This window comes from Aquila chrysaetos, chromosome 5 (assembly GCF_900496995.4).
Source record: "Aquila chrysaetos chrysaetos chromosome 5, bAquChr1.4, whole genome shotgun sequence".
NCBI classification, from domain to species: domain Eukaryota; kingdom Metazoa; phylum Chordata; class Aves; order Accipitriformes; family Accipitridae; genus Aquila; species Aquila chrysaetos.
In genome coordinates, this window is record NC_044008.1 from 24,933,286 (window position 1) to 24,959,140 (window position 25,855).

Consider the following 25,855-nt stretch of genomic DNA (forward strand, 5'->3'; position numbering starts at 1 on the left):
CTGTTTGCTTAAACTCTAAGGCCCAAGGAAAAAAGAGTTGCTCAGTGCTCCAGGTCTCTTGCAGCCATTCTTGACTTCAAATATCTTATTAAGATTTTTTTCCCAAACAGGCAGAGGATAGAACACATCTGTCCTAGCACAGACATCTAAAAGTTAGACATCCTGCTTCAACCTGTTTGCCTAGGGCTTTTTGTAGTCAGTGAAGAGAAACACTCATCTTTAGAGTGTAATTCACTTCAGCCTCGTATAAACACCTCAGTTAAGCAGGGTGAAAGTAGTTACGTCTCTCTGTAGATTGTGAAAAAAGGTTATGGTGACCAGTTTAGATATGGGTGTGTAAAATTAGAAGTAAATCCTACCACAGTGCTTACTTGGGCCACTTCTGGAGCTTTCTTCTCAGCCCACTACCTGTTTTAGAACATGGTAACTTCATAATTCAAGCTCTCAAGTTCTTCTTATATAAAAAACTTTGTTCATAATGCCTCTCAATTTTGTTATCAATAAATATCATCTTGAGAATCAGTAATAAAATTTTGAAGAAGTATAAATCCCTCAAATATCTTTGAGAAGCTGCTTTTGTAACATTCCTTTGCCCTGATTGTTCCTCCACTGATGTCTTCCCTTTAGGGGGTACCTTACCCATCTTACTGTTCTTGTAGTGATATATAGCCTTTCTGTTACAGTAATTAGTCATATATTGGTATAACATAGCCTTTCTGTTACAGTATTTAGTCATATATTGGTATAACAAATACTTTGCTGGTAGATTAGACGTGCTGCTCTGAAGTGTTGCTTATCTCATTCTATAAAGATATCCTGCTAAGCCCATATGATCAACCTTTGACAAGGAAATACTGCTTGCTTTATTTTTTTTCCCCACTTTTCTAAGGATCCTGCCCTACTGAACAGTGTACTAAAATTTTGCATGCTTTTGAAATTACCAGGAACTACCACTTACCTGAGGTGTTCCTCTTAGCTTTGCGCAGTAGTATTGCCATTGTATCTGTGATGGTCAAGAGATAAATGCACGGTGAGGTAGAGAGTGGTAATGTAACTTACAAGGCCATTGACAAGGTGTGGTGGGTTAACCTAGTTCAGCAGCTAAGCACCACCCAGCTACTCACCTGCCCTGTCCCCAGCAGGGCAGGGGCGAGAAAAGGAAGAGCAAAGTGAGAACACCTGTGGGTCGAGATAGTTTAAGAAGCAAAGGAAAGTGGAAGAAAAAAACCAAAATGAAACAATTGACACAAAGGCAACCACTGACCACCTCCCACTAGTAGACCAATGCCCAGCCAGCCTCCAAACAATGCCTCCCTTTGCAAAATGCCTCTCCCCTCAGTTTTTATTGCTGAGCATGATTTTATATGGCATGAAATATCCTTTTGTTCAGTTTGGGTCAGCTGCCTTTGTTGTGTCTCCTCCCAACTTCTTGCACACCCTGAACGTACTCACTGGGAGGGCAGAGCGGGAATGTCTTGATGCTGTGGAAGGACTGCTCAGCAATAACCAAAACACTGGTGTGTTACCTACACTTCTAGTCACAAATCCAAAACATCACAAGATCCAAACCAGCATCATACCGGCTGCTATGAACAAAATCCATCCATACCAGCCAGACCCAGTGCAATCTCCACCACTTATTTCACATCATTTATGTCACACTCAGGTCTTACACTATCCCATACATCCCCATTAAGCACCACCCTCCCTCCTGTCATGTGATTTATATATACAGATATCATTGCCTTACTCTATGGGCCACCCCTGTAAAATGTTCATAAAATGTCCATTGAGTTTGTTTAACCCATGACTTGAGCTTCATGTGTTGTGGTGGTTGCTCAGGACAGGAGAGATGGCATATTGTGTTAAATTATTGGCTCAGGTTTGGTCACTGCTGTACTTGCCTGGCTTCTTGTGAGGCTCATTCTCCGTTGGTTCAGGTGATTCTTGCTGTAGTACTTCCTATTATATGGAACTCAAATCACATGTTATTGTCCTGCAAGGTTTAATCTCCTTGGGGTACACACTAGATTTCCCCATTCTTCCACATTATCCACCAACTGTACCCGGGCCTTTGAGCGAAATGCCCTATACCCCTAGCTCCAAAACCCTAGAGGCTGATCTTGGGTCTCTCCAGGTGCCTTCTGCCAGAGGCTCCAGCTGAGGTCATGCTCCCTGGCAGCAGCATAAAGAACATTTCTCACATGTGGTTCTGTCTAGACTGGCCCATGGGCTACTGCCTGAACTATCTGCTCTTTGATATGTTCAACAGCTTGTTGTTGCTCAGAGCCTCAGTCAAAATAGTTCTTTTGGGTCACTCAACAGAAAGGACTCACAAGCTGACTGCAACCTGGAATATGCATTTTCCAGAATCACATAATGACTAGGAAAGATTGGGTTTCTTTTTTTGCTAACTGGTGGAGACATGACTATTATCTTATTGAGCATATCTATGGGACGTGGCAATGCCCATCTTGCCATTTTATTCCCCAGAACTGGATCTCTCATGCAAGTCTTTTGATCTTGCTTTGTTTTATGGCAAAATCAGCTTTTGGAAGAATCTGAATTTTTCTTTCCTCTTTCTCAAACACTTCCTCTGCTGTGTTGTCCCACACAATGATGAGTTTCTGAGCACACAAGCCCTTCTTCAAATATGAAAGAGCAGTCCTCAGCCAAGTTACAAATACAGCTATCTGGAAAAAGCTTCAGCATAAAAGGATCATCCTCACAGACTTTCCTGAGGTCTGGAAAGATGAAACACAAAACTTAATCCAGCTACTGAGAAAACACACAGGAGTTGTCCACAGTTAACTCAAGACATAACAAAAATAAATAAAGCATTCCAAGAAAGCTAGGGAGTGAGGGATCAATACTGACCTTGATCGACTGAAAGTGGCTGGTATAATGAGAAATACTCTTTCTCCCTACAAACTTCACCTCTTTTGTATTTTTTCCGTTGTTGCAAACTGTCGTGGTTTAACCCCAGCCAGCAACTAAGCACCACGCAGCCGCTCACTCACTCCCCCTCCACTCAGTGGGATGGGGGAGAAAATTGGGAAAAGAAGCAAAACCCGTGGGTTGAGATAAGAACGGTTTAATAGAACAGAAAAGAGGAAACTAATAATGATAATGATAACACTAATAAAATGACAACAGCAATAATGAAAGGATTGGAATGTACAAATGATGCGCAGTGCAATTGCTCACCATCCGCCGACCGACACCCAGCTAGTCCCCCAGCGGCGATTCCCCGCCCCCACTTCCCAGCTCCTATACTGGATGTGGCGTCCCATGGTATGGAATACCCCGTTGGCCAGTTTGGGTCAGGTGCCCTGGCTGTGTCCTGTGCCAACTTCTTGTGCCCCTCCAGCTTTCTCGCTGGCCGGGCATGAGAAGCTGAAAAATCCTTGACTTTAGACTAAACACTACTTAGCAACAACTGAAAACACCAGCGTTATCAACATTCTTTGCATACTGAACTCAAAACATAGCACCGTACCAGCTACTAGGAAGACAGTTAACTCTATCCCAGCTGAAACCAGGACATGAACACATCCTTATTTTTCAAACTGAATTTATCAGTTTTTTCCCTAATCATTCAGTAATACCTCAAATCACATTAGAACCTCTTTCCTCTTCACATGCAGAGCTGTATGTTTAAGGTTCTTGTAAGCAGCTCTCCGTACCCTGGCTAGTTCCTGGTTCCTGCCGATAAGAAAAGTTTTGTGCCAAATTCCATGGTCTCTCAGAAGGCCTTCTGCCTTCCTCCACTAAACTTACTCCACTACAAATTTGCTATCTAGCTGAGCATCTATCTGTTGATCCATGCTCAGGTGACCTGTAAAAGCTTGACTGCTCCAGACACATCTCAGTATACGTTTGGAAGGAAACCTCTTCCTTTTAACTCCTAGTATTGCCCTGGCCATCTCTGGTGGCTGACTGCAGGTCTCAGACCGGGGGCCTGCAGACAGGCTTAAGAATTTCAGAGCTAATCCTGCAGGCCAATTTCTACTGCCTCATTAGCAATAATTCACTTGGATTAGTACTGGAAGTCTCTTTCCCTTTTCTCTTTTCTGAAATGTGTATGCCTATTTCCACATGGCATTTTGCTATAGCCATGATGGTCTAAGAATGCTGAAAAAACAGCCTTTATGGTCTAATATCAGCTAGAAGGTATTACCTTTGTCCTGTCCATTGCTAGTTCATGGTTCAAACCACTAATGAAAATATGGGCTAGAAAATTAATCAGAATAGACTCCTTAAGGACCCCATTTGAAATGTCACCTAAGTACGAATGTGAACCATTTGTAACTTCTCTTCAAGGACTTTTTTTCACCAATTGTGCCCCCAAACATAATTTCCCCTAGAGCATTTCTTCTGTGCTTACTTCTGAATTGCTCTTAGTTCATCTAAAAAGTGTATTAAAATCAAATAAAATTAATATATTTTATAGCTTCGATCATAAGCTAGTTGTCCCATAAAAGAAGAATATTAGATTGAGTCTACGTGACATATTAGCCATATTTCATTTCCATGTATGCTCGACCAATTTTCTAGGAACTTGTAATCCGCCACAGTTTTTCAAATATATGGCATATCAGAATATATTCAAATATTTTCTAAAATAGTTCTCAGGTTACTGCCTGAATTCTCACCATTGAATTATGGGTGAATTTTATCTGGAACTGTTGACTTGAATACATATATTAAATCTAAATATTCAGCACTCCCACCAACACTGTGCCTGTAGTGCATTCCCTTTTCCATGTTAAAATTAATTTCATTAGAGAATTGACTGCCATTTATCTTTGTGAAGACTCGAGCAAAGAAAGTGTTGAATACTCCAGCTCTGTCTGCAGTTTGTCTTCCTTCTGTTTACTAAATCCCTCTACTCTCCTCTGTTTTCTTCTTACTTTGACATTTTAACAGAAATTTTCTTTGACATCTTCAACTGAAATATATTTTGCATCACAATCTTCTGAAATTTATTTGTCTATATTTTTGTTATTCCTTTATAGCAGTCCTTCTGGCACATGCCAATTTTTCGAGATCTCATACAACTCCCTTTACGTTTTGGATATTTGAAGCTTTCCTGATGCAGGCACCATAATGTCTCTTTCTGCTCACTGTCTCTGAACTCTTTAAACCAGGTTTGTCATTATATGTTTAGAATAGCCCCTTTCAAAAGCTACCAGTTCACTTGAACTTCCTGATCCCTTACATTATCTTCCTAGGTGATCTCAGTCTCAGCTCCCTAGGTTGTGTCAAAGCTTTTTCCCCATTTTTTTCTGTGCAGTAGCAAAGGTTGTTATTACATTATTACTTTCATCCCCAAATTATTTCCCACCTTTAGGTTTTCAATCAATTCCTTCCTTAGAAGAAATTCCAGTTAGATTTGAAATACTGCTTTCCTAGTAAAACTGAAGTCCTACCTTCCTGAAACCAAAAGTTTGTCCTCAACACTGGCGATCTGATGACCTGGTTTGTCTGTACCCTGACACATGGGATCCTTATAATCAAAAAGTTATATGGATAGTAAAAATCTACCTTATTACCTGGCCTTTGGATGGTTCTGATGGTAGCTCAAAGACTCCTTCATCTGTCTCCTCTTCCAATTTCCCTCTTCATGTAACAGTGTGTTCTTTCCCCTTTTGATCTTCACCTACAGGTAGTGTACAAGCCTCTTTCCTACCTTTTCGTCTTCTTTATTTGATGCTATTCTGTTGTATTACAAAGACGGTACCAAGTTTTCTTTTACTGAAAACAGGAAAATTCAGGCAAAAGGATTTATTTATTTTTTACTTTTGTCTCAAACACTCTCCTACTCTTAGCCTTCCTCAAAGCTTTATATGATGTACATGGAACACCTTATCCTGTTTCTACATGAGAAGAAAAAATGAACTATCATACACTCCCTGCCAGGCAAGACAGAAAAACCCTGGCTTTCTCATGTATTTCAAATTCTAGACAGATAGAATCAATAGAAAGACAGGCTGGAAGGGACTTTTGCAGGTCATCTAGTCCAACCTTTTGCTCAAAGCAGAGCAAAGTTCAGAGCTAGGTTAGGTTGCTCAGGACCTTGTCTTATCAAATTTTGAATACCTCCACAGATGGAGATGAACATGAAGAATTTTTAATTCTGTTTAGTAAAATGATCTTCCATATGTTTTTACATAATGCCATAATATGTTTTGAACATATATTGTATGTATATTAGATATTTTGTTTTCCTACTGAAGCCGACAGGGACTAGGAGAGCACCTGAAATTTTTGGTTATCTAGTTATCTAAAACCTGCTCTAATTACATAAACTTGTTCTGAGGAAGGGCAGGGAGAGAAAGTCATGAGGAGGCTGACATCTAGCCTTGGTTTATGATGAACACTTATCTTATCAACCTACTGTTAATAAACTCACTAAAACAATAAAGAGCAAGATTTAATTTTAACTTGGTTTACTGGCCTGCTTTAGCAATGGCTAAAGGTGATAGCTTGGAAAAATATTAATCAGAGTCAGCTATTTAAAGTCAGAACTATTTTTTGGCAGTTTCTGCAGGGAAGTTCATCTACCAGCCATCAACCATGAAGATTCTTAGCTACCTCCTGGTTTACCGAAGGTTCCTGCTCATTGTCCTCACCCCACTGCTTTTACTTCCACTTCCACTTATCATCAAAACCAAAGTAAGTGGCCTGCTTTGAGAGGTAATTATTTTGCACCTGTATGTCAAGCCTGAGACTCCCAGATCTTTTCAGAATCATAGAATGGTTTGGGTTGGAAGGGACCTTGAATGACTTAATGATGTTTGCATTGTGGATTTTCTTTTTTTTTTTCTTTTTTTTTTGTCAACTCAGAGTATTTGCATAGAAATCTAGAGAAGACAACAGCTTTAATGTAAGATTCTGTGCTGGTTGCATGAAGTTCTGAATTATATATTTGTTTTCTTCTTCAGGAAATGTTTTTCTCATTTAACATCATCTAGACTACTTCGAAAATCCTGTCCTTACTATTACATTTTGACCACTTTTAAACAGCTCTGTATGATTGACAATGGAGATGCATTTTCAGGAAGACAACTGCAATTACCTTTTTATTTGATGATGGATTTTGTTAAGTTCATCATATATTGTGTTGTCTGATAGCAAATGACTGGAATCAATGATCTGAGAAATTCCCTCTGGTTCTTAAATAGAGCAAAGGTTATGGCAGGACAGCTTAGTTTTATTTTACTTGAAATAAATTCTTCTGGCATTCAATAACTCTTGTGACAACTCCAGGCTGATGAAACAGCTATCTAAAAATGTTATTGGTGATTCTATTTGGGATAGCTCTAATGTCAGCAGAATGAAATGGAATTGTCCTGTGATGTATTGTCACACATGCATTATATGGATCATGTGTAACAATACATGAAATTCCAGTTCGGAAGTCCTTGCATCACAGATAGATAGTGGTTACAGGGCAACATACTTCACACTGTCTCACATCACAGTTTCAATATTTCACTTTCCTTTCTGAGGGGAAATTCTTGAGAAATTCTTAATGTGGTAGGACTTAAGTGAGATGAACTTTTTCTAGGTGATAAATGAATTAACACTATCAGATTGTTTCTTACATAACACAAGCTTCCCCCCCAAAAATAAATGCTAGCCATAGCTGACTGACTTGCATTTAACATTGTTTTCCAGTCAGAGGTTCCAAGAGCCATTTCATTAAGCTATTCTTTTCCCAAAACAAACCATCTCTGCTGCTGTTGAGTAGTTTCATGCCCTAACCAGTGGCATTAAAAGATCTAAACAATTTTCCTCAAGAGCAGAAGTATAAATCAAAACTACACAAAAGAGGTTTCTAGGATTCTAGAAGAAACTAGGCTCACTTCATGTCATTATATTTGGCTGTGGCTGCATTTTACAGGCAGCATTGAAGTAAATTCTCCTGAAAAAAATCCTGTTTTCCAGGAGTTTAAATAAAAGACACTCACTAAAATCACAAGTCTTAAAAACAACAACTGTGTTTCTTGCACAATGCTTTTTATATTAGATGATATCCTTGCCTTATTGATGCTGATGACAAACTTCATTGACTACAGGAGAGACAAAATTCGACCTATTATTGAGTGAGAGTACTCCTAGAGGCTTAAAGGTGTCCTAGTTTGCTTGCAGCTGCAAAATGTTTGTGATTTATGTTAATTCATGGTCTAAGAATGCTCCAGAATGACCTATATGATTAAATGTGCTTGAAGGAAAAGGCAGCTGACTTTTTTTTCACCTTTCATAAGTGATAGAATTTAAGTAATTTTACTATCTCTTAGAAAATATTCTTTAAAACTGTTTTACAGACTATGTTTCTTATCTTAGCAGGCAATAAGTACCCTAAATTCAGGTCCCTTGACTTATACTTGTTCCAGGTGGGGGGAATCTCTCTACTGCCATAGCTGGACTTTTTGCAGTTGTGACTTTTTTCCTGGATGATCCACTCATATTTTTGTTGGTGCCTTTTGTATTCTAGGAAGCAGAATGTGCATACACGTTGTTTGTAGTTGCCATCTTTTGGCTTACAGAAGCTCTGCCACTGGCTGTTTCAGCTTTGCTCCCTGCCTTTATGTTCCCATTGTTTGGTATAATGGAATCCAAGGAGGTAACCCTTTTTTTCTTCTCTATCATATTATGGATTTCAATTATAAAATCTCCAAAGAATGAACCACATAATGTTGAAACCTGATAGGCTAATCCATGGATTTGCTGAGTGCCAGTCACAGTAGGTCTGCCTCAAGACTTGCTTACATGCTTTGTCCTCAGGATGTGTTCATATTTCTTTAATATTTTTTTCCTAGATTGTGATTCAGTGCTTAGATACCAGTTGATGGGAAAATGTTAGAGAGATATAAAATATCCTTAATGTTACAGAAGCAAGATGACAAACTGAAGACCCTGTGTGCAAAATGCTGAGTATATATCTTCATGTCAAAAAGGGAACACCACAGATGTTCATACTCTAAGTCTATGTTTAAAGTTGTTCTTTTATCTGTTGGATAGATGACCAGATTAATAAAACCAGCATTTCATTGGTGATTTAGTTTGAGAGATGTGACTGATGATCTTAGGTTGTTCATATCTTAAGCCTTACTTTTCATTTTGTTTTAACACTATGCACTTTACTGCAGTTACTCTTGCATCATTTGGTTAAACAAAATTAACAGTGTCAACGAAATTAATAGTCTAAATTTAAGCCAAAAACATTTCTCGATATTTATTTCAATACATACCCTTACTGATTTTTTTTTTCATTAAAACAATATACCAAATACTAGTAGAAAGTCACCATTTAGTTACCAAGGTATGTTTCGTTGTTATTTCAGGTAGCATCTGCTTATTTTAAAGACTTTCATCTGCTGCTGATTGGAGTAATTTGTTTGGCAACGTCAATAGAAAAATGGAATTTCCACAAAAGAGTGGCTTTAAGAATGGTGATGTTGGTGGGTGTCAACCCTGCATGGTATGTGCTAAACAACATCTTGAAGGACAATAATACTTGTGGAAAGCTAGGTATTCCAGAAATGATTGCCTACTGCTTTTTCTGTAGTACAAATCCAGCCTTTGTTTTCTACTGAAACAAAGTAGATATTTGAAATGATATGATGGATTTGTAGGTGACACTTTATTATTTTGCTGAAATCCTAATTGAATGTTCCCTGCAGTGATTCTGTTCATAATAAGGATCCTTCTGAACAAAAAATCTGATGAATTTGTGAATCATGTAAGGCTCCTGATTCTTAATGATGGTTAGTACATTACACATCTAATGCCTACAACTGAAAATCTGTGCTATGCTTATTATTAATTTGTATTTCAATACTGTTTGCAAAATTCTGGACACTTCCCAAAAATACAAGAAGAGTTCAAATACACAGTGAGGAAAAAAGTCATAAAACTAGAGATGTGGTGGGGAAGGAAAAACACATCAAGCACAATGTCTTTATTTATGTTTTTTTCTTTGTCTACCTATGAAGAAAATATCAAAGGAATAGGAACTTCCCCAGCTGGATGAGGTAGTGAGGGATATGAAGTCACACACTCTCTACTTAGTCACTATCAGCATACATCTTATGAAGTGAAAACTCTTCTTTGCTTGCTTTACAAGCTTGCGGAAAAGCTTTAGGCCACGGATTCATCTGTCAGCACACCAGTAAGGCTGCAGATAAGATCTGTAGAGCAAATCTGGCTTCCCAGAATACATGATGCTTATGACTCCTTGTCAGGAAGCAGACAGTGACAGGGAGTAAAAAGTCAGAAAAATAGAAACCGCAGGTCTAAAAACCAAGATGCCTCTTAGGTGATCTAACTAATAATGCCTCATGGAAATGCTGATTATTTCTATTCCTCGGTGATTTGTCTGTCCTAATTTTAAATTGCACATGTAGTTTGATCTTTCCTGCATTTTTTGATAGCTGGTAGCTTTCTTTTTTGACAAAGTGCTCTTTACATTCTTGTTCAACTGCCTCCCATTATCTTTAGCTACATTCTTGAGCTATGCGGTTTTGGTTATTTCAACTTCTCTTTTTTTGGTCACTCCTAAATCTTCACCCTTTGGCTGAAATCTTGAAAGGGAGAACACAAGTGAATGGCGTGCTGTGCTAAGCTGAACACTGCTGGGGAACTTGCTGTGGACACAGAAACCCACAGCCAGCTGCTGAGGATACCTAGGGCCACTGCACAGACAGCTTTGTAACCCTGAGGAAGCAGTATCCCTCACAACTATCGTCTCAGCTCTATCACGTTTCCTGATCATGCCAAAAGGATGATAAGATTTTGATAAGACGATCTGTGAAGGAGAGGATCTTCCCACCTCCCAGCGCCTGCTGCTCATTAGCTATGCCCACTACAAAGTGATGCACGCTCTTCTCTGTGCATAGGCCTCCGCCTCCGCTAGCAGGAGTCCCCAGCCAGCCTGGGCCCACTGGAGCCCCATCCAGCCCAAGGCAGAGACATCATTGTAGGAGGTTTCTGCATTAGAGGGCATGGAGGATACAGCAGTGGAAGTAGAATAGCAGGAGTCCTTGCATTCTTCTCGAGAAACTGGCCTGTATCAGCAATAGTGTGGCCAGCAGGACTAGGGAAGCGACTGTCCCCCTGTACTCGGCACTGGTGAGGCCGCACCTTGAATACTGTGTTCAGTTTTGGGTCCCTCACTACGAGACAGACATTGGGGTGCTGGAGTGTGTCCAAAGAAGGGCAATGAAGCTGGTGAAGGGTCTAGAGCACAAGTCCTGTGAGGAGTGGCTGAGGGAACTGGGGCTGTTTAGCCTGGAGAAGAGGAGGCTGAGGGGAGACCTTATCGCTCTCTACAACTACCTGAAAGGAGGTTGTAGCGAGGTGGGTGCTGGTCTCTTCTGTCAGGTGGCTGGAGATAGGACGAGAGGAAATGGCCTCAAGTTGCACCAGGGGAAGTTTAGATCGGATATTAGGAAAAATTTCTTCAAGTGTTGTCTTCAAGGGGTGTCAAGCATTGGAACAGGCTGCCCAGGGAAGTGGTTGAGTCACCATCCCTGGAGGTATTTAAGAGACGTGTAGATGTGGCGCTTAGGGACATGGTTTAGTGGTGGACTTGGCAGTGTTAGGTTAACGGTTAGACTCGATGATCTTAAGGGTCTTTTCCAGCCTAAATGATTCTGTTTCTATGAGTCCCCAAAGGACTCCCATCATTTGAGCTATAAGGTCTGGTCTGCAGACTAGCAGGGAAAGGTGAATTTGTCTGTACAACCTACAAGGACTAGAATGAGTAATAAAACATTGATTGTGCATTACATAGCAAAGACTGACTTTACAGTTGAATGTAAATGAAGTTTTCATCTAAGGTTCCATGCAGAATATTTTTTAACACCACCGCAGGGAGAATAATGCAGAAAAATTGGGGCTGAACAGGTTAGGATATATTTTATAATTTTTTAATCTATTTTAGAGTCACTCATTAGAGTACGCTACACTGTACTAAATGGTCACCTGAGCAGCAGTCCATCAAATACTGGAAATTTATGATGAGCAGTTTTGAAACACCTTAGTGAATGTCTTCATTTCCTTTGGGCTTAAATCTTCTTGCAAACTGTACTAAAATTATATTTCTCTACAATGTGAACATTCATATTCAGCGTGCTTAGCCTGAGCAGTATTTTCTGCATGAAAATTTCTCCTGGAAAGACAATTCTTCCCCAACTTCCATCTGAGGACCTAATCAAAAACTGCGTAAAGTTAATGGGTTTTATGCTACTGATGACAATTTCTGTTGAATCAGGTCCACCACTTGCAAGTCTGCAGATCATTTCATCATTATGTAATTAAAAGTGCACAGACAAAAGACAAGGTGCCCCTACTGAGAAAAAATCATGTTTGAAATGTAGTTGGTATTAGCTGAAATGAAAGGCTACGAGAGGTACTTTGAATGGTATTTTATGTCATGAAATATTGCTTACATTATTTTTTTATAAAATCTTGTCTTCATGTGCTGAGTAATCCTTACAGTTTTTGTGAAGATTTTGATCAAGGCTAGGCAAAAAGAGCTTTACAAATCGCACAAATGATTTCTCAGAAAATGCTGCAACACCGTAGTCCCTTCACTCACAGTGGTTCTCTCGCTGTGGTGATGCATGGCAGGTGTTTAATGATACTGCCAACACCTTGGGCAGGTTGTCAAGAGGTCTAGTCTCATTTACAACTCCAAGAGATGCATTAAAAATGGCAATGCGGCCTGTAGTCTATGTTTACTGTCCAACTTCACCAGATATGTCATGAAATATTTGATTGTTTCAGTGTACAACTAGAGTGACTACAGTCACTGATGCAATTCAGTGCATTGCATCAGTGCAATCAGGAATTGCACAGATGCAATTCCTGTTTGTAGTAAACTTAGCATAAGCTGTGCCAAGACCAGACTAAGACATTGTAATGACCATCACTTTCCCATTTAATATCAAATATGATGTTTATTGAAGAACAAATAATCCCTACACCTGTCATGGAGGTCCAATTAAGAACTGAGTTAAGTACCACTTACTGAATTGTTAATATTTCTTCCTATAATGCCTGAACCGGTATCTACAGGACTGACTTACAGCCTTAAGTGATAAGTCCAGGGTTTTGACCTAGCTTGTACAATATGAGATTAATAGCATTAGCAGTATAGCCATTTTAACTTTCATTTGAACTTGTGACATGCATGGTGCTCTTTCTTCAAAGGTGATTCAAACACGGTATCATTCTGTAAATAAACATTATTGGTTCTGTTTCAATTTATATATTTGATGCTTTAACTCTAAAATACGATAATTTCAGTGTGTTTGATCAAGATAATTTTAATTCATAAACTTCCTCAGAGGTCAGTTACATGCTTTAAATTTTCAGTGTTTCCTACATTCAAGCTTTCTGTTGAAAAAGCTTTCAATTTATATTAAATAGAGCGGTGATAGGAGGTGTTGCTGTAGCAGCCACAGACTCTTCTCTCCTGTTCCAGGCTTACGCTGGGTTTCATGGTTAGCTGTGCTTTCTTGTCAATGTGGCTCAGCAACACCTCTGCTGCTGCCATGGTGATGCCAATTGTAGAGGCTGTAGCTCAGCAGATCATCAGAGCTGAAGCAGAAGCTGATGCGCTGGAGATGTCTTGCTCTAACGGCTCCATCAACCCGGCACTGGAGCTGGACGGTAGGCATGCAGTGCAGTTTTTGTCTTTGCCTGCCCTCACTCTGCAGCATAGTAAGCACCACAAAGTGAAGTTGAATGGCTAGGGAAGCACTAGCATCATTACATGATTCATTGTGAGACTTCTCTTGGATTACTGTGTGTGAGGTCTCTCATGTTCACAAAGATTAGTTAAAACTGAACGGGTGCAGAATATGGCAGTTATATGAGAGGACGGAAGAAGAGAAGAGAAGAGGCTGGCTTGTTCAGGCTAGTAAAATGTCTGAAAAGAAATATGACTACAGGCTACAAATACACTGAGGGTTAAATGTTAGCAAGAGAAAAGATCTCTTTAAGCTCGAGCATAATGTTGGGAGAACAAATGAATCTAAACTGGTTACACACACAGTTGGATTGTAAATTAGAAAGATTTCTCTTCATTAGAAGATTCAGAGTCTAGGGAATAGGAGTCATGAAGAAGTAGGGCACAACTCAGCTGGTTTTACGATTGGCACTTGTAAATGTATTGATGGGATGATGTGAAGTGATTGCATGGAATGGGTCATGCTGATGGAGCCTTTCCAGTTTTGCTCCCTTAAATACTTATCTGTCTTCGCATCAATGTCTTACAGAAAATATAGGAGCATGTGAAAGCAGTGACTGGAAAGAGAAAGAAAAAAAACTTAATGGGTAATAGTTATTCATTTACTAAATGCTGTTCTAAGAATTCACCTGAATAGAATAACTGTTTATTGCAATATGTGCCTTTGTTTTTCCAGATATGACAACAATGTGGGTAGTACTGTGTGCACAATTGAAAAGGAAAATGAAAAAGAAAAGGAACAGGTACTTAAGGTGTCTTTTTATTATGCAGCTAATGTGTGTAACTTAGTTTTAACCCACATCTCATTCTTATGTGACATCTAACATGGCACAAATAGCAATGAAGCAAGTTTCATGTGAATAAGAGATACACGTGTAGATACACATGTGTAGATACAGTTCGCTTACGTAGTTATTTCATTAGTGTTTTTGTGCTCCCAGTTTATTTCACAGAAGTTAAACGAACCTCACCAAACTCTATATATCAGGTATATATAAAGGAAGTTCTTGTGTAAAGACAAGAACAGCTCAGGAAAAGGACTTCAGGATTTGACTCTCCCTCCTTTTCCTTTGCCTGAATAATTGCAGTACCAATGTAACAGCAAACCAAACCACACTGCATACAGCTATATTGCCAGCAAATTGTCTGGCTCTTCTGGGATATTCTTGAATCCTATTTTTGTGCTTGATGATGAGCCCTTCTTATATATTAATTGGTGTATATTCTTTCTAAGCAGAACCTACCACCTGCTGAAACAGGGAAAAAAAGCAGAGAGGACAAATACAGTGGGATTTTCAAAGTGATGTGCTTATGTGTTGCTTATTCTGCTACCATTGGAGGGCTGACCACAATCACAGGAACATCAACTAATCTGATTTTTGCTGAGCACTTCAATACGTAAGAGACTATATTAAATTACTTGTATTCTTCTTAATCCAGAATTTTAACGGTTCTTTCTTGAGCTCTCACATGGCTCACCTAAAATGCATTAGAAACCTTAGCATTTGATTTGATATTATTTGATTTTACTACTTTCTTTTTGTTATTTTTGTTAAAGAGATAAAACGAAATTGCATGGCTGTATTTGCCTTACACTAGGAAAGGCTGTAAGTGATCATGCAATACATGCAACAAGATGACCATTCTTTGGTTAAGTAGCATGTTACTCTTTGAATAGCTGCATGGAAAAACATGGGCTTATCTGAGGAGGATGACATTATTTAGCATGAATATGACAGACACTATTTGACCTTAAAGGACTGTTATTCATTTCCAAGTACAGCAGGAACTAAGTTCAGGTCTGATTAGCAAAAAGCATCAGGAGACTTTCAGGAGGCTATGCTTAGTGCACTGTTGAAATGAGGAATTTAGGTCCATTAATCAAAGAAAAAGCAAATCATTTCAAACCAGTCTGAAACTTTGCATTCAGCGGAACACTTTGTTTTGAGGTTATTAAAAACATTCTTTAATATTCCTTTTCTTTTCTAAGTAGAACTACTTTGAAAAGAAAATTGGCAGATTTCATCCCAAAGCTTTTGAAAAACCAATAGTTCCTGCTGAACTTTTTTTTTTCTGCAAACTACTAATTGCCAGAAATATTCCTACTCTAATTTCAAAATAGAACAAAATAAAGCACAATCCTTTTATTACCCTCTGCCCACTATTCTGTATTGCACACGGCAAAATGGTGAAAGACCAGTTATTGATAGATTTTCTTCCAACCTGTGTTCCATGAATGGATGAAATTTGGCTTCAGCGTGCTGCTAAAGAGAGCTGAAGTAGTACAGTCTGTAAATCAGCCTGTGCAAAGAGAATAGCAACAATGGAAACAGTATGGAAATTATAAGAGTGCCTGTTATTGAGGCCAAAAAAATACACAGGGCAGACAGTGGCATTATAAGTCCTTCAGACGTAAACTTTTAGACATGTAAGTAATGCTTGTTCAAGCAGGCTTCACACTCAAAAGCCTAGAAGAATCCAAGATCGATTAGTAGGGGTAAGAACTGTTCTTGTTCATTTCCCTGAAGTTGTAGGAAACGAAGAAAACTGGTTTGCAGCTGGGTTTTCAGTTTGTCTTAGCTGTTAACAATCTCTTCAAGAATGCATAAGCAGATTGTTGTTCTCTCCCTGGGTCTTCACCCTCTGCTAGGACCATGGGCCATACATGGAGCACTGCGTGTGTAATCCAGTTTTATACCCCACCAGGATTTTGTTTAATCTTTACACAACCACTAATCCTTAACTGAAGTTGAATCTACCACCTAACTGTGCAAATATTTTTATCTTTAACTGTCTTGCTGCCCTTCTCCTTAGAGGCCTCATTTGTATTTATGCCCTGTGTGAAGTGGGAATTGACCTGTTAGCATGACTGGGACACATTTTCAGTCTACCTTCATTTATCATAAGCATCTGAAGTAGAATAATTGAGCAAAAGAGCTGTACATACAGCATATTCCTGGGTTTTCCACTTAGTGATAAAACACTTAAAATGGCACTGCAAAATTCCATGTTCCTCATATGTTCCCAATTTCAGTATTAAATAAGTTGGAATTAGCGTCTACTTCCCTCCTTTTCATTTGTCACATGAAGAGGAAACCAGTATATCTGTGTTAAAATTGGAGCCTGTGTGTTGCTGGGAATCCTCAGCCTGCTGTTGATTTAGGACATGCAGTTACGCTGCGTTCCACAGGGCAGAAGCAAACAGTGGAAATGTTGATGCAATGCTGAGCAGCCCTGCCAGTGAGATAAACTTCCATAAGGGCTCCTTTTCAAGACAGATTTGTTACTGTTCCTCTCAGGGCCACTCTATTCATTCTTTAATTGTATGCAAAGAGACACTACAATAGAGCATCTAGAATATATCCAGCTGGAAAAAAGGGGAAAAAAAGAAAAAAAAGAAAAGTATTGGCTAACACACCAAGAAGTTGTGTAACCAGCTAGCAGGCTAAGCATTAGTCTGCTCCCTACTGCCCATAAGATACCCAGAAGCCTTTACTGGCTGGGAAGGTTGAGATGGGTTGGTCCTCACTGCTCCCTGGAACAGATCCTCAGTGATGCTGGGTCCCTTTTTTCTGACTCCGTATGTTTTCCCTTTAGTATTTTATCCCTTTCTGTATTGGTGGTTTTCCTCTTGAATCCTTCAGACTGCCACAGATCCCCATGTCAGTTATCTCACATCTGCTGTTTTACCTATCTAATCTTGCATAGCCCTGCTGTAGAGACTTTCTCACAGCTCTTTCCCACATGAAGCAGTTTCTTCAGCACTGCAAGCCAAGGTCCACAGCTGGGCCATATCAGAGCAGGGCCATGGATCCTAAGGAGCACAGGCAGCTGCACCCCAGCGTGACGGGAAGGCTGCAGAGAGATTAGAGAGAGAAATAGTTACCGGACAACACTGTGTCAGGGAGAAAACTGAGTTCTCCTACACCTGAGGAAGAGTAAATCATACGATGCCACATTTGGTTCTCCAGTCAGGCTCACTGACAGGTTACTCAATTTCCTGAATCCTATTCTGGTAACTGACTTTGACCTTCCAATACGAAGAATCCAACTTTGCCAACATTACATTATTTTCAACCTAAGCAATTTTATAGAAGTCATAAAAGGAATAATCTTACCTGGATTAGTTCTCTGAACCAAATTTGTTGGCATTTGTAGTATTTCCCTGGAAAGATTTTATTGTTATTGGCACTGAATCACTGTAAAATGAGGATTATTAAAATCAATCACAGTTTTTCATTTTCCAAAGGAAATAGGTCTAGAAAACAAATAGTTCAGTGTGTCCTGTCCATCCTTGCCTCAGGCAAGACCCATAGTAGATAATCCAACAATAGCAGGTAATCCAACCAGCACTATATAACAGATCATTTTTTAAATCATTTAAATTGATCATCCAGTCTACCTGAGGAATATTTGCTCTGGAGATGAAGAATACCTCACTTTAATATTAAGATTACTAGAAATATTTACATATATATTCAGCCCTGCACAAACTTACTGTGAAACCTGACCGCAATAACTTAACATTTTATAATGGAATTGACTCTTTAGTATAAAGTTTTCAAGGGCTTGTTTTGTTGCTCCATAAAGAATTATCACACATAATTCAGGAAAGATCATAAACACTTTAGCAAGTGATGAAATGCTAAGTCATTGCTATGCCAATGTCAGTTTTTTCCTATCTTGGAATTCATACATTCCAAAATGGTTGTGGCTAATCATGTAATAAAAGCTAAATAACCATGTAATCAATAAATTATATATAGTAGCACAATGCCTTTTCTTGTTCCAGTTTCAATGTCTCTTCACTATGTACAGTTGCAATTTAGAGCATCACCTCAAGAAGTAGGTAGGAGTTTTGGTTCAGTCCCTGCTGGCACTTAAATTGCAATATATGTAAGCATCATATATAGATCAATCCTAAAATTTGCACAATACTTGAGAAAGCATTTATAATAAGCGTTTACTGCCTCAAAGACCTATGTGACGATCGGAATTCCTTTTCTTCTAGCAAGGCCTGAAATACAAAAGATTGACTAATAATTGGAAACAGTCATTACAGCCTCTGTCTGGACATTGTGATTTCCCTTCCATCTGACTTTTGCATCAAGGAGGAAGGCTGTTCAAGGAGACTAGTATTTTCTCACTTTTAGCATTAAAAGCTCCCAGTAGAGCTGGAGAGGCTCAAAGGAAGAATAACTTCTGCTCATAAAGTAAATTGGAAAACAGGATTCATTTACCTGTCCTTTTTGCCTATCTGGCATCTATCTAATTCAACAGTAAATTAATTTCTTTCAGAAAACCAAAGCCTATTTCTCCTTTTCTTAAATGCGCATGGCAGGGAGAGCTCTGGTTGAATGACCCATGTCTGTAAACAATAGATTAAGACAGCCTTAAAGAGACAAGGTGACTGGAGAGACAATCCACCTAACAAATAAGCATTCCTGCCTTTCCTGGAAATTAGTAATAATAATTTTGGTTTTAGAAGCCCTTATGGAACCTTAAAGAATATGAGTCTCAGTGTTGTCTCCACTATTGTCTTCTAAGTTCATTGGAGCTCGTTCATTTGAGTGTATTTTCTTGTGCTGAAGTCTCCTCCTAAAGAACTGCTTTTCTTCAAGTTCTGTTTCTTTGTACTCCTAATGGTCCTTATCACTGTGAGTGGCCCTTCGTTGCCTACCGAACTCAGGTTAGACACACCTAGGTTGGTGTCGGATCCCCAGTCCTGCTGCTGATCCAGTGCCCAAAGAACTGGCATGGCTAGCTCCTGCAGTGGTCATAATGGTCAGGAACAGGACAGGAGGGTGAGGGAGGAGGCCACCAGAGGCTACCTCATGCTGAAGTCAGCTGCCAGCCAGAAGCACTCTCCTGCAGCAGGACTTTGCACTTCTCACAAGTCTTCATTCCTTTGCAAAGCTCAGCTGAAGTTTTTTACTTTTACTTTCATTCAGACGTTACCCAGCTTGCCAGTGCATCAATTTTGGATCCTGGTTTATCCTTTCCATCCCCATAACAGTTATTATTCTGCTGCTCTCCTGGGTCTGGCTCCAGTGGCTTTTCCTTGGGTTTGAGTAAGTAAATGTTGTAATCAATAAAACTAAAGGTTGATGATATAAGACATACTTTGTACTAGGAGTAAATATTGCATCCAACTTTAACAGGTTCAATAAGAAGATAATGCAGCAACTGTGATTTTGTGTCCTTGGTTAGTATGGCTGAGTCTCTGGATGGGACAAGAATTTTCTAAAACAAGGATCCTTGACTACTCAGCCCAATGTGAAAAGCCCATATCACAAATGATGATACCCATTCCATTAGAATATACACGCATCATCCTTAAACAGTGCATGTGTGCAAGACAGAAGAATACTAAAATTTTATACATTTTGGTCTAAGACTGGCAGATGTATAGTCAGGATGTTGCCCTTCGATGGAGTGAGGGATTGGCTTGAATACTTGAGCAATATCTGTATTATAAACTGGATGACTATATTTGCAAATGTGAAGTAAAAAATTTCCACTTTTCAAAAATTTATATGTGGTGCTATGGTGGGTTTTTTTTCCCTTCAGAGCTTGTGCTTTTCAAATTTCAGAGAGGAAAATACTTCTTTTGGGCTCATTCTTCAAAGCCTTGTTCTCCATGAATTCTACCATCTCTACTACCATCTGCAGAGATAACAGTAGGGACACCTGTCTTCCACAATTACATGGCTACTTACGGTGCAAGAGATTAAGACTGAGCCTGTCTACTCTTAAGCAGACTTAGAATCATCCCACGCTTACCACTCTTTATGTGAACATTTATTGTTTCATTTTTCTTGATTGTTTCGATAGTGTTCTTTTTAACATTGTGTAAGGGTCTTATCCAAGAATGAAAACCTAGCTCATAGCAAATAGTCTGCTGATCAGTATGCAGGCTACCTATGCGATACAAACTTCTTCATTACAAAACAAAGTAAAGCAATGTCATAGATGACTTTCATTATATAGCCAGGTTATGTATTTGATTGTTTCAATTAGTTCCCATGATTAAAGCTTCATCCTTCCTGGGCAAATGAGCTAGTCGATAACAGGGTACATTCTGTTACTCCCTCTGTCAGTCTTCCACTGGGCTTTGCCAATTAATTCCAATACGCTCAGTTTGGTGCGTGACTATTAAATGGGAAATACTGCATTGTAAAGTGAAAATTTTACTTTTGTAAAGTGCTATTGGTAACTGGAAATGTTGGACTTTTTTTGTTTTCTGCATACACTGTTAATTCATCTTTCAATATTGCTGATTTACATTCCAGTTTTAAAAACATGTTCAAGTGTGGCAAGAAGAAAACAGCTAGAGAAGAGGCCTCAGCACAGGTGATTCAGGAGGAGTACAAGAAGCTTGGACCAATGAGGTATGTCAAACTATAAATCTGCAAGCAGGAGTGAGTAAATCAAAGTGTGAATTCAGGAAAACATATAACCCATTCTGTTTCTGCTATAGTTACCCAGAAATTGTTACACTTGTCCTGTTCATTCTAATGACCCTACTGTGGTTCACCAGGGAGCCTGGCTTCATCCCAGGATGGTCTTCACTTTTCCCAAAGTAAGTAATCTTTTTGATACACCAACAAGAACTGTACTGTGCCTTAACTACATACCTTCTTTTCTTTTCAATTTTTTAAAAAATAAAATACTTTCAATAATTCAGAAATATTGCAGGCTGAAGTTGTTGAACACCTTTGTAGTGTATACAGAATAGGTAAACTCCAGCAATTTCATAGATGTATGTGTGCAATATCTGAAATATGATAAACCCATTACAGGATAAAATAAAGTGCCTCCTCAGAGGGATTATGCCTAGGTTTTAGACTTCATCCAGTGAGGGAGAATGCGTAATGACTGATGTTACTGTATCCTACTTCCTCATCAAATCTGCAATTTCAAGAATAAATCTTTGGTTAGAATTTTTTGATCTACTCTCCTTAGTGACAGCCACACTCATATGCATGCAGGTCAACATCCTGTACTTTGACAGTTCTAATTAATGATATAAATTACTACCTGTTCATACATAACTCCCTCATCGTCACAGTCCAACTAACCACCAAAGAGCCAGGAACAACTCAGGAACTATTATATTTTTTTGCCTTCTGCTGCAGCTTGGTTACGCAGTCCCTTCCCCAGGATCACCTAGAATTCTTTCCCTAAGAAATTGGTCACTCTTGCAAGAACTTATAATACTGTGATATCTCCTGTTCTCTTGCTGTACTTACTGTAATTTCAGTTCTGTTCTTCTGTGATAAATGTCTGAGTTTTGCTCTGGACTACTGGGAAGTAGTTGCGGGATTGGGAGGAGCAGGACTTTGTGGTGTTTAGGTCCTTCTGGATTTAACATTTATAACTGGATGGGTCAAAGGCCAGTGCTGGACTTGGATGGTAGTTTTCCATTTTGTTTTCCTGTGTGTCTGTCATAAATGACATGTGAACATGCATCCATCATGCCTCCTCTTTTTAAATATATTCCCACCATTCCTACACTCACAGACCCTCCCCCGTGCTCTGCCAGAAAGTCAGTAGGGGATGTTACTAGGAATAATTGTAGCCCTTTGAAGATTTAAAGTGCAAAGCAAAATAATTTTGTGCAAAAATAGCATTAAAAAGTGTATTAAAACCTAAGATTGTTTTTAAATTATTTACTTTTAAATTACCCCCAAAATTGCAAAAGAACATTTTTTTCCCTTATAACAACAGCAGATCTGATGATCATTGTCTCATTTGAAACACTGCATTCTTGAAGGGGTTTTGGAGTGTTGACCTAATCAAGCAATCAGCTAGCTAAGCAATCAGGCTGGCTTTGCTTCTCTTTCTGCTTCATATTAACATTCAATGCTCATCGAGCACCATTTAACAAGATACATCTGATACTGAAAAACAGACATTGTAAACAACCTTTCAAATACAGGACTTATGGCTCAAATGAATTATTTCAGTCCAGAGATCCACATTTTCCTATTTGAAGTTGTCTAGTTACCGTTGTCTGAGGATTTTGTTCACTGGCAGGGAAAAGCAGAATATTCTCATAATAAGTGTGGTTACATGGGGATGTTACTTTGTGGATGCCCTCTAATGTTTTCCTTGGAAGGGAATGCAAGCACATGTCATGTCACATTAGGCTGAATCATGTTATAATTTGGGTGAGGTAACCTGAAGAGAAACAAAGCTTGTGTTACTCCCTAACAAAACCTTTAAGGGGAAAGAAAGCATTTCTTACTATTCAGACTTTGCCTATTTCTAGATAGCTTTCATTTATCAATTGATTGCATTAACAGGCATAAAACCAGGCAATTAGGTTTTTACTTTTCTGAGCAACAAAAACTTCTCAGCCAAGATACATGAGTGGGGCAAGGAGCCAGTGCAGGTACAGCTGGGAGTAGTAGTAAGCCATCTTCTTTGAAGAAAACAAAGAAACAGGAAAAAAAATCTTAAAACCCAGGAGCTGTGGTTCCATCAATGGTTACATTGCACTCATCACCATGATGTCCAAGAGGGTTCTAGCAGTGCGTGAACTGCGGCTTACATCTCTCACGCACTTGTTCCCTAATGCCTCCATGTACAAAATTGTTCGGTGTTCTGCATTTAAGTATACTGATTGGCATGTGCACAACTTCCTTAAGTTTATGTTACAGGAAACAACTGTATGGAAATATTCTCTGCCCTTAGAAATCTGATTTCTTATCAGAAATCTGATAGTACTTACTTTCCACAGGATCTTATCCCACAGTCTCAAGCCAGCCTCAGGGAAGTTCCGTCACCTGCACAGATGAGCTTTGTCCTTATGAAAAGCCACAATGTCAGAGCTATAAGTAACCTTGAGACCCTCCTGGACCGGTGAGTGGGTCCTATTAGGTGGGAATCACACCAGTCCCAGGGTCTTAAACCGGACAGGACCGTCAGTTCATTTATTCTGACATGCTGAAGATCAGAAGAGCTACGTTGTTCTGTGTGTTAAGCCCTGTACAGTTTCATTTTATTAGAACGTGAATTCCCAGAAAGCAACCAGGCTTGATTTCAGGGTGGTAAAGCACAGGTTCCTCAGATTTTGGAATTTACTGATTTCCTTGATAGTCTGTCCTGGTGGATAATCATCTCTGTTGCCAAACTAAACAAGACAAAATTGCACCTTGTTTTCTGTCTGAATATAGCTTCCAGCCATCTGTTTTTGTCTTTCCCTGCTGGAATAAAAACTTTTCCATGATAGGTGCTTTAAGGATATATGTATCTGGTTTAATTATATCACATTATAAGCTTTGTTTTGACAAACTAAATGGAATGCTCAAAGTTTTGCTTCAAGAAACAAATTCCCATCACTCTCACCACCCATGTTAGTTTTCTCAACACCTTGTGTGCATCCTCACAAGTTACTGAATACCCCTTTAAAATACAAACATTTTTTGAAATCCCAGCAGAAATATTGGTATTTAATGATGATACCACCCCACTTTTTAAGGGCTACTTTTTGAAATGTCAGCCAATTTTTAATCCACATTTCTACTGTATCACTATTGAGTAGAGTTCATCTTTAAGCAGCATTATCATATGCCTTTCAAATATACATTACAAGTTAATTTTTCTTAAGAAAATTTTGTAAATCTATTAAAGACTAATCCTTTACTGTCCTGCCCTGAGCCCCTGTTATCTCCCTCTGGAGGCAGACAGCAGGATGTTTTAATAAATATTGTATAACACTACAGAGAGCAGCACAGGGTAAAAATGCCTGTTTCCTCCCCATCTGTAGACAACACAGGATCACACATCATTTCTGCTACACCAGTTTCCTTCCATGTCCTGGCCTGATTCCAGGCTGTAGGATATTAGCTTCAATTAGAGGAGTTTCAAGTTGGCCTTTGGCCAGGACTTTATGAACCTCACAAGAAACAGAAAGTTCAACACTGGGCTGCAGCTGATTACAGCTGATGCATGCAAGGTGGGCTTCCCTCATGCTTCCTCAGATTATTGCCTGAGTGTACTCTTTCTTTTTTCTGCATAGTTTATTCCTTTCTTTACTTCCAATACAAGGCCACTACGTACTTTTGCCCACAGCTCTGTTCTCTGCAATGATCTCAGTTGGAGTGATTGTGAGATCTCCTTAATCATCAACAGCTTTTTTGCTTCCTTATAGGACAATCAGATTTGCAGTGTTATAAGCAGGTAGATGTTACATATGGAATTGTATTACAGCTTGGATAAATGGACTTTGAAAAATTTTTATCTCAGAATTTGATAATGATTGAAAAGCTTCTGTTTGGAATGGTGCTATGTGTCTCTTCCTAATAGTATGACTAATGGTAGGATGTTGTGTGGGTCCCAAGCAGGTTTTCCGAGAATGGTGTTTTGCATCAGGAATACTAAGTTTTTGTGAGCAAAAAATTGCACCTCCCTAGTTCAACAAGGGGAAATGCAAAGTCCTGCACCTGGGGATGAACAACCCCAGGCACCAGTACTTGCTGTGGGCCACCCAGTTGGAATGCAGATTGGTGGAAAAGGACCTGGGGGTCCTGGTGGACACCAAGTTGAACATGAGCCTGCAAAGAAGGCAAATGGTATCCTGGGCTGTGTTAGGAAGAGTGCTGCCAACAGGTTGAGGGAGGTGATCCTTTCCCTTCGCTCATCGCTGGTGAAGCCACACCTGGAGTGCTGTGTCCAGTTCTGGGCTCCCCAGTACAAGACATGGATATACTGGAGAGAGTCCAACAAAGGGCCACAAAGATGATTAAGGGACTGGAGTATCTCTCCTATGAAGAGGGGCTGAGAGAGCTGGGACTGTTTAGCCTGAAGAAGGGACATCTTGTCAGTGTTTAAAAATGCCTGGAAGGGTGCACAGAGGATGGAGCCAGGCTCTTCTCAGTGGTGCCCAATGACAACACAAGAAGCGATGGGCACAAACTGAAACATAGGGGTTCCCTCTGAACATCAGAAAATACTTTTTACCTCTGAGGGTGACCAAGCACTGGCTCAGGTTGTCCAGAGAGGTTGTGGAGTCTCCATTCTTGGAGATAGTCAAAAGCTGTCTGGACACACACAGTCCTGGGTAACTGGCTCTGGGTGACTCTG

At 39.4% G+C, this 25,855-nt stretch overlaps 1 protein-coding gene across 1 annotated transcript in view; it reads left to right on the forward strand.

The window, feature by feature from the left end:
- The window catches only part of SLC13A1 (solute carrier family 13 member 1), a 56,763-nt gene that overhangs the window by 21,216 nt on the left and 9,692 nt on the right, over positions 1-25,855 (forward strand). Inside the window, exons 2-11 of the mRNA XM_030014822.2 lie at positions 6,545-6,678; positions 8,504-8,632; positions 9,354-9,490; positions 13,499-13,686; positions 14,295-14,352; positions 14,442-14,508; positions 15,003-15,163; positions 19,717-19,836; positions 21,058-21,156; positions 21,246-21,347. Coding sequence (XP_029870682.1) covers positions 6,545-6,678; positions 8,504-8,632; positions 9,354-9,490; positions 13,499-13,686; positions 14,295-14,352; positions 14,442-14,508; positions 15,003-15,163; positions 19,717-19,836; positions 21,058-21,156; positions 21,246-21,347 — 1,195 coding nt within the window. The remainder of the gene's footprint in view (positions 1-6,544; positions 6,679-8,503; positions 8,633-9,353; positions 9,491-13,498; positions 13,687-14,294; positions 14,353-14,441; positions 14,509-15,002; positions 15,164-19,716; positions 19,837-21,057; positions 21,157-21,245; positions 21,348-25,855) is intronic.